A 15,450-nucleotide genomic window follows, 5' to 3' on the forward strand; every position below is an offset into this window, starting at 1 on the left:
CGGGCTATAGAGCATCGATGCCCGACTCGCTCGGAAAATGAAACTGAGGGAGCGTATGTGAACGCTAATTTAGATAGCAGCAAAGTGCGACCTGCGTGGAGGTTTCGGCCTGCCACAGCGCGCGTCCGGTATTTGAGGGAGGACAACGGTGGCGTGAGCAACGTTGCGAATGTGCCAATGCGGGCGCCGATCAGATCGGTTAGTTGGGAACGGCGCGGGAAACAAGATTGCCACAGTTGTACGAAAGTACTAAACACGAATGACGTGGGCTGATGCAAAAGCGATGCTAAACGTCGGCAAGAAGCTGGCGACGAGCTGTGCAAATCGTGAAAGTGAAGCAAAAGGAAAGCAAAGCCGGAAACAACACGAAGCCGCCTCCCCTGATTGAGTCCGGGGTTGCCTGCGATCTAAATTTATCGAATGACATAAGCGGTGGCGCATGGATCACGTGCGGATCTACGTGTTTCATTTCGTGGCTTGCGGCGACGAGCAACGGCGTGTCCCCTGGCTACTCTTCCTCCGAGGCATATTCAGCGGCCTGCCGTTCCTTCAACTCGATCCTCGACCTCGCCGAGACTGACCACGACTCTCCCCACATTTGACGTCTGGCGTGTTGGCATCGGAGCCCACCCCCTTGTCGATTGCCGTTGGATCGCGATCCGAAACACCGAGTCCACTCTTCAAGAGCCCCTCCTCCGCTAACTCACGGAGGACACGTCCCTTAGTCCAACTCACTCCGCTGCCGCAGTCGCACGTTACACAATGACTGGGCCGTCGATTCAAGATCGCACGAGCGAGTTCAGCGCCATCCTGGGTCAAGCCCAAAGACGCCTGGGTACCTCGAAGGTCGGGTCGCAGCGCCAGGCCCTGCTGACAGATGCCCAGCGACGACAGGCGAATGGTTCGCCAACTGCTGCTCAGAATGGCCATTCAGGAAGGTCAGAGTTTGCGCGCAGGGCGCGAGACATTGGAAAGGGAATCACTGGAACGACCGCGAAGCTCCAGCGACTGGCAGAATGTGAGTCCGATTAACTCCGTCATGAGATGCCTTGTGGAAGCTCTCGAAAGAAACTGAATGGATCCTAACATTTGAGTCTAGTGGCCAAGCGAAAGACCCTATTTGATGACCGACCTGTCGAGATTTCGGAATTGACCTACGTGATCAAACAAGATCTGGCTGCATTGAACCAACAAATCGCGTCCTTGTCTGCCTTGACCCAATCGCAACACCCAAAGGCAACTCGTTCAAAGACCGACCAGGAGGGAGAACACAATGATAATGTGAGTAGGGCTAGGTGAATGTGACTGCGAAGACATGGCTAACAAGATGGGCTAGGTTGTCGTGATGCTGCAAGGAAAACTGGCCGACGTAGGCGCCAACTTTAAGGAAGTGCTGGAAGTCCGGACGAAGAACATCCAGGCCTCTCGCACACGAACCGAAAACTTCGTCTCCTCCGTATCTTCCAAATCGCAAACCGCACTCGACTCGCAACGGTCCGACTCACCTCTCTACAACCCATCCGGAAGACGCACACCACAACAGGGATACCAAGGAAACTCATCCGACCTCTTGACCCTCGATCCATCCAACCCTTCCCCACTCGGCCGTCCCTCCATGCAATCCGACCAACAGCTCCTGGTGATGGAGGAAGCCCAGTCCAGCAATTCTTACATCCAAGCTCGTGGCGAGGCCATTGATGCTATCGAGCGCACCATCAGTGAACTCGGTGGTATCTTCGGCCAGCTCGCGCAAATGGTTAGCGAGCAGTCTGAAATGATCCAACGCATTGATGCCAACACGGAAGATGTGGTGGATAATGTGCAAGGAGCCCAACGCGAACTGATGAAGTACTGGACCCGCGTTTCCGGCAACCGGTGGCTCATCGCCAAAATGTTTGGTGTCTTGATGGTAGGTTTTTTACTCCACGGCTTTTCACTTGGACGACCGCTAATAACTCTCAGATTTTCTTCCTTCTTTGGGTCTTGATTTCGTGATAGATACGACTTTTCACCTTTCCGTTGAATACTGTATTATAATAAACGGCCGCGTGTAGCTCACGGCTGGTCTTTCTGCATGTCCCGCACCCATCGAGCATTGTCAGCTTTGTTTTTTTTGTCTTTTGGCTAGACTCTGGGTCGCCCTGCTCGCTCAACGTTTCCTTTTTATTGACCTCTGGGACTGTGTCCCGACGAGTTACCTGAGTAAATATGCTCCATGTATTAATCAACAACATGATACACCATGTCTTTATTCCTGAAATCTTCAACTAGATGTGCCATCTAACCCAAATTAAGAGCTCAACTGCGTGAGCGCATCCCAAAGCTCCGACTCCGCCCACCCAAGAGAGGGCTGATTATCAAACAATTCCCACATAAGACTATCATCCCAACCCTCCATAGGCTGTGTCACACCTCCACTGTGAGCTACCCTATTATTGGTAGCCACTGGACTCGGCAAATCCATAGCCTGCGCAGACCCCCGACCAAAAGTAACCGAATTAGAAGTTCGAATTTGAGCAGCAGCTTTCCTACTCGAATCCTCTGCGACAAACGAAGAACTGGCCGCGGCTAGAGGGGCGGAATTCGCTTTAATCAACGGCGCACAAAGATCCAAGAACTTGGAAAATAGACCATACAATTTACCGATGGAGGCATTCGCCTTTGCAAACTGTCGGAGGTCATCGGTGATTTTCTTGATCATTTCGAAGTCCCGCTGGTCTGATGTTGCTACAACGTTGCAGAATAGGATGAAGAAGGGAGATAGGGGGAATAGGAGCATTGTCCTGGATGTGATGCGTGAGTATTACTAGGAACTTTTAATAGGGGAATATTGGGAAATTTGCGTACCATGTTAAGAAATACGGATAGGAATCAACGGAAGTAGCACGACTGGAAAATGCCTCCTGCAAAGCCCGGAGGGTGGTGAGAGCTTTCCGAGCCGCGTAAAGACAATCCTCACAGACGAGCCGGGACTTGAGCACCGAGGATCTTGCGCGGATAATCGTTGCTAGAACGGAGTAGTAGTTGAAGTCCATTGAAAGCCACTCGCAACGAAGATTACCCCATGAGTCTGGGAATTCTAGTTCCTGGCGATTTCGATACTTGAAGGGTCAGCTCAAGCCTCCACATTTGTGTTCATGCCTATCTGAACGTACTTTTTGCAAGTCCGAGTAAATCGCGTGTGCGCGGGCCACGAGGTTAGAAAGTACACTCGCCTTATCCATTTCTCGCATCTCCTTGTTCGAGTCGAGTAGGATGTCGACGAGCGTACTCTTGATATGGGCGTACTCGACGATTCCCCGGATCATGGGCGTTGTCGGGAGATCCGGGTCCATATGGATTAATTTCACCGGTTCGACTTTGAGGACTGGTAACGAGGGGGGTCGGAGGAGGAGGACACTGAGGGTTTTGTCGAAGTAGTAGCATGTATACACACACGCATGAATATCCTCTTCTACTTCATTTCGTGGAATGGGATCTGTGATGTTGTGGTAATTGAGGGCGACGATGATTCTTGATGCGAGGGCTGTGAACATCCAGCAGCGAGACATGTTGCCTAGGTATTGCATGAGCCGTTTCTGGAGTTGTTAGCAAGATTCTTGTATGAGAAAGCGAGATGGAGCTTACGCCTGATAGCAGGGCTTGGAGCAAGGCTAGACTCGGCGCAGCGGTTAGAGAAATCGAATCTAGCTCCTCCACAGCTGCGGCCTCGTATTGCTTTTTCAATGCTCTAAAATGAACTCGCAATGGCTCGCTTGAGATCATGGGTGCCATCTTTGATATGCAGGATAGCGCTTTCACCCAAACGCTGATTCGATAGAGGTGCAGGACGTGTTCGCTCTCACTGCCTTCAATGATTGCAAGGCCCATTCGCTCTAGCGTCTTGTCGGAAATGTGATCAGGCCAAACATATGTCCCTTGGGAGTTAGTCTTCTTATCGGGGCCTGTGATTATTAGAATGGCTTTGCCTGCTAGATCGTCCATTGATTACACTCACCTGGTAGCATCATATATAGCATCTCCGGCGTAAGAGTCGGAGGACCCAAGTTATCAGCAATCTCCAGGTGCTCCCCCGCACCGACCTTCTGACCGTGTAATCCCGGATTCGAGAGCTGACCCACGAATTTCCGAGCCATTTCCAAGGTCGTTCGTCTATCCTGCGAAAGAGTCAGGTTGCATTGCAGCTCATGTTCGATGTATTCTCGTGCTTCACTAGCATGGCGCGTTGCGTCTGGAGAATGTCGCTCGTTGTGAGTCTTCGGGTCGATATTGTGCGACATTCGTCGCTTGAGCTCTGGTTGACCCGAAGGACTTTCATGGTGGGACAATATCGATGGAAGTTTTCTTTTTGCAGAGACCCACGCGGAGTCAGTGAGTTTTGTTCGAGGCGATGAGGCCGTTGTTCGGCTTGTATCGTCAGTTTCTGGAGGAGAAGAGAAGATGTAACTATCCTCGTTTGTTCTTTCCAGTTTGGCTAGTCTTTCGGCTATGGCGTCGAGGCTGTGTCGTGTTAGTTGTAGAAAATAAAGGTGATGGGGTGCAAGCTTACCGTGAAACCCGCGGCCGGTGAACTCGTGATTGACGGGTCCGCAAGCATTCTGCTCGTGCATCTACACAGTTCATGCAAGGGTCCTCGCGATCACATTTCACCTTGATAGCGCTTCCCTTTTAGTATGTCACAATAATAGTCCAGGGTAGGGGAATAGCGTCTCACTTTTCTTGAATGACACAAGTCACACTTTTGAAAAGTTTAGCATGACATCAGTATTGCTTTCCATTCTTTCCTTCAAGAGGATCTATTTGTTTGAAGTGGCCCATTCGGAAGACCTACTGCTGCCAAAGACGCCATTTTGCCGAGTCAGAACAGGAGATGATGCCCAGATGACCCCCGACGACCTAAATGCCGACTGGATAATGCGATTATGGATTTCCTCTCTCAGCACCTCGTCATGTCAGTTCCGGATGAAATGTGCAGGAATGGCGTTGAAAAGAGGACGCGGCCTCAATGTCGGAGATCCGAAAAGCCGGGCCCGAACGGGCGGGGAATAGCGTAACCGTCGGACTTCGCCGAGGCTCTGCAGGCAGACTAGTTCTATCTATAAATAAATATAATGTCAGGTAAATTGATGCTATGCTCGTATATATTCATTGTAGATACACTGCTAGTCTTCTCCCAAGCAGTGTTTACATCGTAAAGAGATGCCCAATCCGTGAAGGACAGGAACTGGCTCTTCGGCCAAATGCGGGATGGCACTCCGTTCAACCAACTCGCGATAGGCAGCGCCGAACCAGACGTCGTCGAGTGTAGGCTGGGCTTTCGCTCCTCCGGACGTGGATGGTCTGCTTGACGCTAGATAATGACTCAAGTCGTCACGCATTTGCCACATGAATTCTTTGCGATGGGACCAGGTCGAGCCAGGGGAGGAGTAGGGGTGTTTTGCATTCATTTGCTTTGCTTCGTCCTTTGCGACGGCTGCGAAGAATTGAACGATTCGTTCCAATGTTGATGTCAGAAGGAGGAGACTGACCCAGCTTTCCGAGGAAGAGCACGGGAAATCGGGATGCATCAGTCGTCGGACTGTCGAGCAGAGAAGTTGCATGCAGTGCTGAACTGTGATGAGGATCTGGGTGTCGTTAAATGGTGGTCTTTGAAGGATGGACTGCTGATGGCCGATCGAAACAGAGAGATCCGTAGTTTGGTCCGACCAGTTCGATGCCGAATCGTCGGAAGCTGATGATTCGAGGAAGAAGATTGCATAGGCCCTGCTGAGGGTTAGCCGTCTGTTTGGGTCTGATCAGATTCGGAATATTTACAAAGGATGCAGAAGCTTCGCCTGAGTCGCCTCCACGGCTTTGCTATACACATATTCCTTCTCCGTCTTCTTCCAAGACCAGAGCTCGCGGGCAATGGCGTCTGTTTCGAGGTGATGCCTAACGGCATGATCGGCCAAATGATAGGATAGCTGGATGCAGGTTGTCCAGCATCGCTCAAGGTCGGAAATATAGGCCAGCGAATATTCGGCGTCGTCGTGACGCTCGCTCAGTGCGTAGTGCGGTGGCGGGGGCGGAAACAGTTCCGAAATGAAGGTCAGCTCATCTCCCGGCGAAACATCGGCATCATCTTCGTCTTCTCGTAACCGAGCTTGTTTGCGGAGACCAAGGTATGTCTGCGCGATCAGAATCTCATTCATTGAAATTCGGTGGTGCAGTAATCGGCAGGTCAACGCCAACGCAGCAATGTCATTGACCCTACAGTAGGCGACAAGTGCTACGAAGACGTTGTCTGGTAGACGTTTCCAGGGCGACTCCTTCGGCTCCAGGTTGAAGGAATATGCTCGCTTTCCTCTACGCGAGACTGCGGCGCGAACCCGTCCGAAAAAGGGCGTCATCCTTCATATCAAGATCGCACTAAATTGCTTCGGATGCAGTTGCCACCGGACAGCCGTGCCATCGGACGGACAGTGGATAGTCGCCCACAGGAGGAAAGGATTGATGAATGAGATTGGTCGCGGAGCTTTATGGAAGCGGAAGAGGCCGAGAATTGAAGCATAGGTCGTTGCGCTGAGCAGCGCTGACAGCTTGGCAGGCAGCGAGAATCGCAGGTTGGACCCGCTGGGTCGTCTACTTGAGACAAGGCGGCAAGGCATCAAGGCCGCATCTCCACCCTGCCCTCATTGTCCGGCTTTTCCATCACGATACTTCAAGCATGGAGTAGATGAGAGATTTGAATTGAATCCTATTGGATTGATGTGCTCATCGTGCGTTGAAAAGTGATGCGGAAAATTTATGTTCCCAATGTATGAAGGCGTGGACCAGGACTATTTTCAGATTGGATGAGCACTGTACCGAGGGGCATTTCATCGTCTATAATACTATACCATTATTGATGAACTTGGGTATAATTCAACATTCAATCCAGTCAGGTTGGATCAGATCTCAATGGCTTTGGATCCCAATATTTTTCAAGATGCTATCAGATATTTGGTAGCCATCACATCAGTATTGATTCCCCACCGAATCACATCTGGATCAGAATACATTGTGGGCAGAGCAACATTTACGCCGATATCAACAGGGATAATGAGCCAGTAACTGTCAAATATGAAGAGGCGCCAAATTTTAGCCACATGGTCAACAGCTGTTGGTTATTTCCCACGAACCTTTCGCCAAATTCAGGCGTAGTGTTATATGTGCCTGAGAAATACGGTGTCGAAGGACCCTAAAGGTGACCCACCGGCCGAGGCTTGGCTTTCACTACATTTCATTGGCTGGAGGTAGTCACGTCGCATGCCGCGGACTTCCAGCAGCCTTCGACCAAAAGACCAAAACTGCACAAATCGGAATTCTCAGGCTGGTCTGGTCTAGGCTATTTGATCCGGCTCAAACATAGCCATGCCAGGTACCGGCCATTCCGTCAAGGATGCAGCGCAAACGCCAACCGACTCGCCATCAAGCTCCTCGAAACCATACTCATGCGTAGTATGCCACAAGAGAAAAGTCAAATGCGACCGGGAAGAGCCATGCGCGAATTGCGCGAAAGCCGAAGTCGAGTGCATCTATCGTCCTCCGCCGACGCCGCGCCGTCGGAAACGAGAGCGCGATCGGGACGACAACGCGTCTCAAAGCCGCGGAAAGTCGCGTCGTCAGAGCGGAGACGAGTTGGCACATGTTCATGACGATGAGTGCACGTCGTCACCTCGCGTGCGTGGGGAGAGCGTTCCTTCTGGAAAAAAACCGGGCTCGGGAAAGTTGATTATCAAAGATGGCAACTCCTTCTTCATTGACAAGTTAGTCTCTGTATGAATATAATCTGGGCCAAGCTAACGTTGGGATAGTGTTCTGTGGACAAGTGTCAGCCATGAGGTCAGTTACTGAAGCCTCATCATACACGGAATACACCTAACGAAACATCATAGCTCGCGGATGCAACAGATATGATAAATGATGCACCAGAAGCTGGGGGTGAGAATGTATCGGACGACGGTGAAGATGAGGCCACAATGCTTTTATGCGCCGGAACTAAACAAAGCCTTTCGGAGCTCCACCCGAATTCGTTGCATATCTTCAAGTTGTGGCAGACCTTCTTGGAAAACGTCAACCCTCTGACCAAGATCCTGCATGCCCCGACCGTCCAGCCAAAAATCCTGGAAGCGATGAGCGACCTACCAAAAGCAAGTAGAGAGCTTGAGGCACTGCTGTTCTCCATCTATTGCATATCATTGGTATCCTTACAGGCAACGGAAGTTGAGAAATCGTTCGGAGAAGGCAAACGGAAGCTGTTATCTCGATGCCGAAGAGGCGCTCAGAATGCATTCAGGAACGTCTCACTTCTTCGAACGTCGAATACAATGGTACTTCAGGCATTCATGCTATATTTGGTGCGTACGCCCTGAGCCCACATGGTCTTGTTTTTTTTCTAATGACACTCTAGCTATCAATGCGCGGATTCTCAGACCCGCATACAATCTGGACCCTCAATGGCATTGCTCTACGCATCGCCCAGAGAATCGGCATCCACCGCGACGGTTCCGGGTATGGACTTTCAGTCTTCGAGACCGAGATGAGACGTCGGATATGGTTTCAACTCATTATCATTGATGCGACATCTGCTCAATTCTGCGGCGTGGCCACTGGCCCAATGCTGGCGAGTGCGGATACCCGACTCCCGACAAACGTGAACGACAGCGACCTTGATCCGCACATGACTGAACCGGTCGGCGAGAAAGAAGGCGCGACTGAGATGATCTTCGCCCTCGCGCGGAGCGAATTTGGGAAATGGCTTCGGCGTTGGAGTAAACTGTCCGGAGAATCTCATTCACCCTGGGCATTCATTTCATCGTCTGCCATGTCGCTGCGCCAAAAAGATGACGCTATCGATGAATTTGAAAGTACTGTGCAGGAAAAGTTCCTTCGTTTCTGCGACCCGTCTATTCCGCTGCACCTGGCTACTATCATGATGGCGCGCTCGGCTGTTCACTACGCGCGATTGATGGCGCATCACCCTCGCCAGTATCAAGATCCGAATCGTCGGATTCCGCAGGAAGAGAAGGACATTATCTTTGAAAATTGTCTGAAGATGGCGGAATACGCCCACCAGGCCCAAACTAGCCCGAAAGTCCAACGATTCATCTGGCACATGGTTAACCATATGCCCTGGGACGCCATGATCTTCATGCTCTCCGAGATGCGGCATCGAACCGATTCAGACGAGAAGAGTAAGGTCTGGCATATCATTGGAGATATTTATGCACGACACCTTCGACAAATGACCAAAACTGCCCACATGCCCCTTCATAACGCCCTTCAGACCTTGATTGTCAAGGCCTGGAAGGCATACATCGACGACTGCACCACTCACAACCGAATCCCAACCTCTTGTCCCACCATTGTGGCAACGTTGCTAGAAACCGCAAACGGTTCCACAGAACAACCCTCGAACTTCGAAGGTTCCAGGGTGGCCGAGCCCAGTGAACAAGCTCCCATGGAGTTACCCAGTCAAGGTGTCAGTGCCGAATACTTCGGGGCTGGCGCCGAGGACGTCAGCTATTTGCTAGAGGACAGTCCCAACTGGGATGAATGGGACAACCTTCTCAACCAGTTCCAAGAATCGCTCGTGGATGATATGACTCTTATGCCAAGTTCCTAAGGTATGAGTGGGGAGTCGCAAAGTCGCGTGAACGCGGTGAAATGCCGGCGCTCGGGCGATGTCGGGATAGCTGGAGACACAGCCTGGAGGAGACATTTACCGTACGCTTATCGTTTCTCAACCAGGATGGATGTCTCCGTGTGACCAGCACCCTTTTTTGAAAGGTAAAAGCCTCATTGCGATCGGAAGTCGGGGCGATTGGTGGGCGAGGATCGTCTACCGTCAGCTCGGAGTCGGTGGTTAGCCCGCCCGAACACGAACGGGCTCCATCTGGCGATGCCGTCACAACACGAACTCAGCCTCCATATAAGGCCGCCTCGATCCCAGTCACGACACGGTTGTCGCTTTACCAGACAATTCGATCGCAACTATTTCTATCCAAATTCTCATATAGCTGGCCATTGTTTCAGAGAAAATGTCCCAGTTAGACGTGTTGATCGTCGGAGCGGGACCAACGGGCCTCGTCCTCGCCCTTTGGCTCCAGAAACAAGGCGTCAATGTTCGCATCATCGACAAAGCAAGCGGACCAGCGACAAACTCCCGTGCACTCGTCGTCCATGCACGTATCCTCGAGCTGTACCGCCAGATCGACTTGGCCGACGAGCTACTCAGCCATGGCTACAAGCTCCCAGCAACCAATGTCTGGGTCGATGGCCATCAACGTGCTCACATTCCCCTCCGCGAATTCGGCATCGAGATGACACCATACCCTTTTATTCTGAGCATCCCACAAGACGAGCACGAGCGAATACTCGAGCGACGATTAAACTCCCACGGTATCTTCGTTGAGCGACGCACAAGCCTCAAGAACTTCGTGAATGGTGAATTAGGGGTGGTCGCGACGCTGGTGAATGAAGACACCGGGATTGAATCGACCTGCGAAAGCGCATACATCGTCGGCTGCGACGGAGCACATTCAGTCGTTCGACACGGGATCGGCGCCAAATACGAGGGCGACACCTACGTCCCGCTATTCTACATCGCCGATCTCGAAGCGGAAGAACAAGAAAGTCCTTTCTTCAACGGCGAGGCACACCTAACCTTCGTCGACGACACATTCAACCTCATCGTCCCATATGCTCAAGAACGACGCATCCGCCTAATCGGCACTACAATCCCGCGAACCAACGAACCCGAAGCCGACCAGTCAGACCATCCAGAAATCACCTTCGAAGACGTCCTCCCGGACATCAAGAAAGCGTCGAAACTAGAGATAAAACAAGTCAACTGGTTCTCCACATACCGCAGCCACCACCGCATCGCCGAAAAATTCCGCAGCAATCGTGCATTTCTGGTCGGCGATGCCGCTCATATTCATAGCCCCGTCGGCGGGCAGGGTATGAACACCGGAATCATGGACGCCATTAATCTGGCCTGGAAACTCGCGACGGTAGTCAAGCAGCCGTCCATAGGGGAGGGTGCGAGGAATCAGCTCCTAGACTCGTATGAGTCTGAACGCCGCTCGTTCGCGCTTAGCGTTGTCGGTGCGACTGATCATGGTTTCAAGACTATCACTACACCCGGTTTCTTGCCGCATATTCTTCGTGCTTGGATCATCCCGTACATTGTTCCTCTCGTCACCAAGATTCAATCTGTGCGATCTGAGATTTTCCGGCGTGGTTCTCAGTTAGTCTGTTGCTACCGGGGCAGTCCGATCAGCCGGTGCATTGGGAATGGCGGGACTGTGCAGTCTGGCGATCGTTTGCCGTGGGCCAAGACTGAAGACTCTGACAACTTTTCCAGTCTGAGTGGCATCTCTTGGCAGGCACACGTATATGGGGATGAACAGCCAGCCTTGACGGAGTGGTGCAAGGGAAAAAATGTGCAGCTCCATGTCTTTGAATGGGATCAGAGGCATGCGCAGATTGGACTTAGGAAAGATGCGACGTACCTGCTGCGTCCGGATCATTACATTGCGGGTGTCTTTGAAGGTGAAGAGGTTGAAGCTCAGCTGGAGGAGTACCTTTCCTCTCACGAGTTTTGCATCAATGCCTAGAAGCTCAGTCTTCTCGAGCCATGCTTTCCCCCTCCTGTATCAATAGTATGAAATTTGACGAATGAATGTTCACAACTGAAACGATGTTCAAAAAGATGGAAGTTTCCGAGCACGCGATGATCCCTTAACTAACAACACTCCTATGCTCACACACACGTGCACTCTGATTTGATTTATTGATGCCGCGGAGTTAAAATCCAAGATATGCGGCTTGAATTACCTAGAACGGATTCCCAGAGCGACCAGACCGCAAAGCTGATCTCCGAGTTAACCTGACCCCGAAGACCGATGCCTCGCGTCCACTTGGCCATTTTGCAGGCCGATCACCGAGCACCAGACAACTCTGAAATCGAGCACTGTGACTCTCTGACGGCACGATTCTGCTAAAGTCGATTAGATGTGGCGTTGGCGCTGACGTATACCTCGGACGACACCATTATTCGACACAGCGTGGATATGCTGCAGAGCATACCTCGGAGTTATGCAGTATGGACAACGACGAGAATTTGACCAAAAGATCTTCATGTATCGGCCCTTGATATGGACTAAGCTGATCCATTTGTTTGTCTTGACCATGCATCTCCTTTTACTCGTTGCCGGGTTGGCTTTCGGGTCTGCCCTGGTAGCATCCGAGCCCATCCCTCGCTCTCCATCGAGGTACCCAGTCATCAAGACAAAGCAAGGCTTTGTCCAGGAAGTCGCATCTGACTGATCGGATTTTGGAATTGAATGCGCAGATTGATGCGAGGAGGGTACCGAGGGATTTGGTGCTAAGCCGGAGGAGATTGAGAGCAGGCCGTTTGATTTGGAGTGGCTTTATAAACCTGATTTTGCTGTTATGGTAGAGTGGTGGTTGAGGGGTTCTATTCTGAGACAGTTTGAGATGTACGGACATGTTGAATTTGATGTTTGTTTTGCTTTCTTGAGTTTCTGAACTTTATTTGTTAGAGTCGGGCCTTTGCTATCGAGTATGAGTTCAAAATCTGGAAATTGGCTTCGAAACGATTCTGGTTCTTTCATTCGCGCCAATGCATGGCTTCATTAATTAATGCTAGAAATTCGAGTCTCGCGCCCACAAATTTGTTCTAGCGACACAGAACTTTGACGACCGAAGAAGATATTGCAGCTAATAGGCTCTCGCGACTCGAATTAACGATATAGTGGTGTAAGCCGACAGACCGACCAAGGCAGCATCATTGTGAAAGTCTCTCCCTCCCCGAACGCGCATCACCAACCCGATAGCGCAGCACACACAGCTAAACATGGCCACCGAGATTTGAAGCATCCGCGAAGCCAACAACAGCGTCAGGCCGATGACGAGGTCGATAATCGGTATAATAAGCGAAGCCGTCGACCCATCGTCCGGCGCGCGGTCTACCTGAAACGCGTAGTATTGGGGTGTGTATCTGCCGTGGGTGAGACGCGAGAACGCGCCGACAAGAATGAGACCCGCATAGCAATAGATTGCGGCGGACTGTAGAAGAGACGTCTCGGGCATGGCGACGGCCGATGGAAGAGGAGGGAAGGTGCCCGCGAGGCCGGAAGTGCGGGGGCGGGAGAATCGTTCTTCCTGCGGCGCGAGAAGACTGTCGTCCGTCGACTTCCCCTTCGATACACTCAGTGGTACACCCACGATGCGAGCGGCGGTTCCACGGCTTTCGACGTGGAGGAGGGGCAGAAATCGTGGCAACTCGAAGCTGGCGGGGTACTTCCTCCAAAGATGTGAGGGGTCGCGAGAATTACCCTTTTGGGACGTTCCGTAGACCAAGAACAAGCCCCGTAGGAAGATGTGTCGAGCGGACGGAGCATAACAGGGGAACATTTCTCATGTTCGAGAGAGTGTCGAATTCAATCAATCCATCTTAATCACACATCTGTCCAAAATGGAGGTATGTCGCTTGCTTCGCTCCGATTTTCCTTGCTGCGCATGACTTGGACTATATCTAAATACTAGCAACAACAGAACCCATCTTTCGTTCTGAAGGCCATCAAGGACATTGTAACCGAGGACCGTCCCAAGCCCGAGCTCAAGGATCCCTATGATGTTATTGTCTACGTCGCCCAGACCGGTATCTACGGCAGCGATGTTCACTAGGATGTTCTCACTCTCGGGTCACGCAAAGAATACTCTGACAAATGCATCACAGCTGGCAACGCGGTCGCATTGGCGATTACAGGCTTACCGGGCCCATGGTCCTGGGCCACGAGTCCTCCGGCGTGGTCGTCGAGACCGGGGCTAAGGTCAAGCACTTAAAGGCCGGCGACCGCGTCGCCAAGGAGCCTGGTGTGCCGGCTCCTACCACCTGTGTGGTGATATGATCTTCGCCGCCACTCCACCCTGGGACGGAACTCTGGCCAAGTACTATGTCAACGCCGCCGACTTCTGCTACAAGGTTCCCGACTCGATGAACCTCGAGGAGGCCGCCATGGTGGAGCCCGTTTCCGTCGCCTGCGCCATTGCAAAGACCGCCGAGCTCCGCGCCCACCAGTCTGTTCTGGTTTTGGGGTGTGGTCCTATCGGTGTCCTGTGCCAGGCCGTGGCCCAGGGCCTACGGCGCTAAGAAGGTCATCGGTGTTGACGTTGTGCAGTCTCGTCTGGATGTTTCCAAGTCATATGGCGTCGACCACACATACATGGTTCCGCGCGCCGAGCCCGGCGCCGATCCAATGGAGCACGCGGAGAAGGCGGCTGAGATGATGAAGGAGGAGGTCGGACTCGGCGAGGGCGCTGACGTTGTGCTTGAGTGCTCCGGTGCCGAGCCTTGCGTACAGCTCGGTATCTATGCTGCCAAGCGCGGCGCGACTTTCGTGCAGGCTGGTATGGGCAAGGAGGTTATTGCCTTCCCAATTACTGCTGTCTGCACCCGTGGGCTGACTGTTAAGGGATCCATTCGTTATCTGGCTGGCTGCTACCCCGCCGCCATCGACTTGATTGGCAGTGGGCAGATTGACGTCAAGCGTCTGATTACCAATCGCTACAAGTTTGAGGAGGCTGAGCAGGCGTTTGAGCTTGTGAAGGCGGGAAGACAGGATGTTTTCAAGGTTATGATTGCCGGTGTGCAATAATGATGAGTGATGAATAATTTACGAGATATAACTATTAGATGAGATAGACAAAAGCAGAAGTCAATATACCAGTGTTCAAGACAAAAAATCCCAGAAATAATTACCATAATGATGATGAATGTACACTATAGCACGTAGGAGGAAAGCACTTAAGCACGACAGTGCAACACTATGAGACGAACCAAGAGAACCACACGCTGTTAGGTGCAGTAAACATTATCCCCTCACCAGTACGCCTCAAAACCGGTGCCGAAAACACAATCCCTCGACCAACCCCACCAGACCGAACCACATCACCGACTCCAACAAGCCGTAGACCGGCAGTACAATTGTCCAAGCCCGGCGGGATTTTGGGGTGAGAAAGCGCTGAACTACAGCCGGGTGGAGACCGGCGATTCATCGGGACTTGGATACCCCACAAAAACGGACCGATCTCTCCCTAGTTTCGCACTGAAAGAGCCACAGACGCGTTGCTTTACTATGCGCTGGGGTCATGTTTGTCCGGTGGAAGTACTGTAGTTGGCAGCGTGGAGATGGTGGCGACCTTGAGACGATGGATCCGCTTGAATGTCCCGATTTGGAAATACTGGCACAGTTGAACAGCAACAGTGTGGTGTACTATTCCGTCATTTCCAATAGCCTGTTCTGACAATGTTTGCAGGTCTCAAAGCCCAAGCCCCTATGTATGACTAAATCCTTTTTGTCGGCATTGTAATTTCGATGTATTTGCGATAGCATATTT

The 15,450-nt window shown here is 51.8% G+C and overlaps 7 protein-coding genes across 7 annotated transcripts; 4 read left to right on the forward strand and 3 right to left on the reverse strand.

Annotated features, from left to right (window-relative positions):
- Window positions 1-762: 762 nt before the first annotated feature.
- On the forward strand, window positions 763-1,995 carry N7532_001544 (t-SNARE syntaxin; the record flags this gene model as incomplete). The annotated part of the gene is made up of 4 exons (XM_056614038.1): window positions 763-1,018; window positions 1,100-1,281; window positions 1,337-1,909; window positions 1,963-1,995. The coding sequence occupies 4 exons, from the start codon at window positions 763-765 to the stop codon at window positions 1,993-1,995; spliced, it is 1,044 nt and encodes a 347-aa protein (XP_056479079.1).
- A 295-nt stretch (window positions 1,996-2,290) lies between these two features.
- Window positions 2,291-4,849, reverse strand: N7532_001545 (fungal specific transcription factor domain-containing protein; the record flags this gene model as incomplete). The annotated part of the gene is made up of 7 exons (XM_056614039.1): window positions 2,291-2,783; window positions 2,848-3,101; window positions 3,156-3,578; window positions 3,628-3,944; window positions 3,998-4,500; window positions 4,550-4,665; window positions 4,832-4,849. 7 exons carry the CDS (start codon window positions 4,847-4,849, stop codon window positions 2,291-2,293), a joined length of 2,124 nt encoding a protein of 707 aa, XP_056479080.1.
- Window positions 4,850-5,162: 313 nt separating this feature from the next.
- N7532_001546 (uncharacterized protein) lies at window positions 5,163-6,389 on the reverse strand (the record flags this gene model as incomplete). Its single annotated transcript, XM_056614040.1, has 2 exons — window positions 5,163-5,763; window positions 5,815-6,389. 2 exons carry the CDS (start codon window positions 6,387-6,389, stop codon window positions 5,163-5,165), a joined length of 1,176 nt encoding a protein of 391 aa, XP_056479081.1.
- Window positions 6,390-7,392: 1,003 nt separating this feature from the next.
- N7532_001547 (Zn(II)2Cys6 transcription factor) lies at window positions 7,393-9,646 on the forward strand (the record flags this gene model as incomplete). Its single annotated transcript, XM_056614041.1, has 4 exons — window positions 7,393-7,787; window positions 7,836-7,863; window positions 7,917-8,378; window positions 8,432-9,646. 4 exons carry the CDS (start codon window positions 7,393-7,395, stop codon window positions 9,644-9,646), a joined length of 2,100 nt encoding a protein of 699 aa, XP_056479082.1.
- A 415-nt stretch (window positions 9,647-10,061) lies between these two features.
- N7532_001548 (putative FAD binding monooxygenase) lies at window positions 10,062-11,642 on the forward strand (the record flags this gene model as incomplete). The annotated part of the gene is made up of 1 exon (XM_056614042.1): window positions 10,062-11,642. One exon carries the CDS (start codon window positions 10,062-10,064, stop codon window positions 11,640-11,642), a length of 1,581 nt encoding a protein of 526 aa, XP_056479083.1.
- A 1,126-nt stretch (window positions 11,643-12,768) lies between these two features.
- On the reverse strand, window positions 12,769-13,464 carry N7532_001549 (uncharacterized protein; the record flags this gene model as incomplete). The annotated part of the gene is made up of 1 exon (XM_056614043.1): window positions 12,769-13,464. The coding sequence occupies one exon, from the start codon at window positions 13,462-13,464 to the stop codon at window positions 12,769-12,771; it is 696 nt and encodes a 231-aa protein (XP_056479084.1).
- Window positions 13,465-13,525: 61 nt separating this feature from the next.
- N7532_001550 (uncharacterized protein) lies at window positions 13,526-14,708 on the forward strand (the record flags this gene model as incomplete). The annotated part of the gene is made up of 4 exons (XM_056614044.1): window positions 13,526-13,531; window positions 13,597-13,711; window positions 13,899-14,130; window positions 14,189-14,708. The coding sequence occupies 4 exons, from the start codon at window positions 13,526-13,528 to the stop codon at window positions 14,706-14,708; spliced, it is 873 nt and encodes a 290-aa protein (XP_056479085.1).
- Window positions 14,709-15,450: the final 742 nt, after the last annotated feature.

This window comes from Penicillium argentinense (assembly GCF_028826775.1).
Source record: "Penicillium argentinense strain IBT 30761 chromosome Unknown utg000002l_segment0_segment0, whole genome shotgun sequence".
In the NCBI taxonomy this organism is placed as follows: domain Eukaryota; kingdom Fungi; phylum Ascomycota; class Eurotiomycetes; order Eurotiales; family Aspergillaceae; genus Penicillium; species Penicillium argentinense.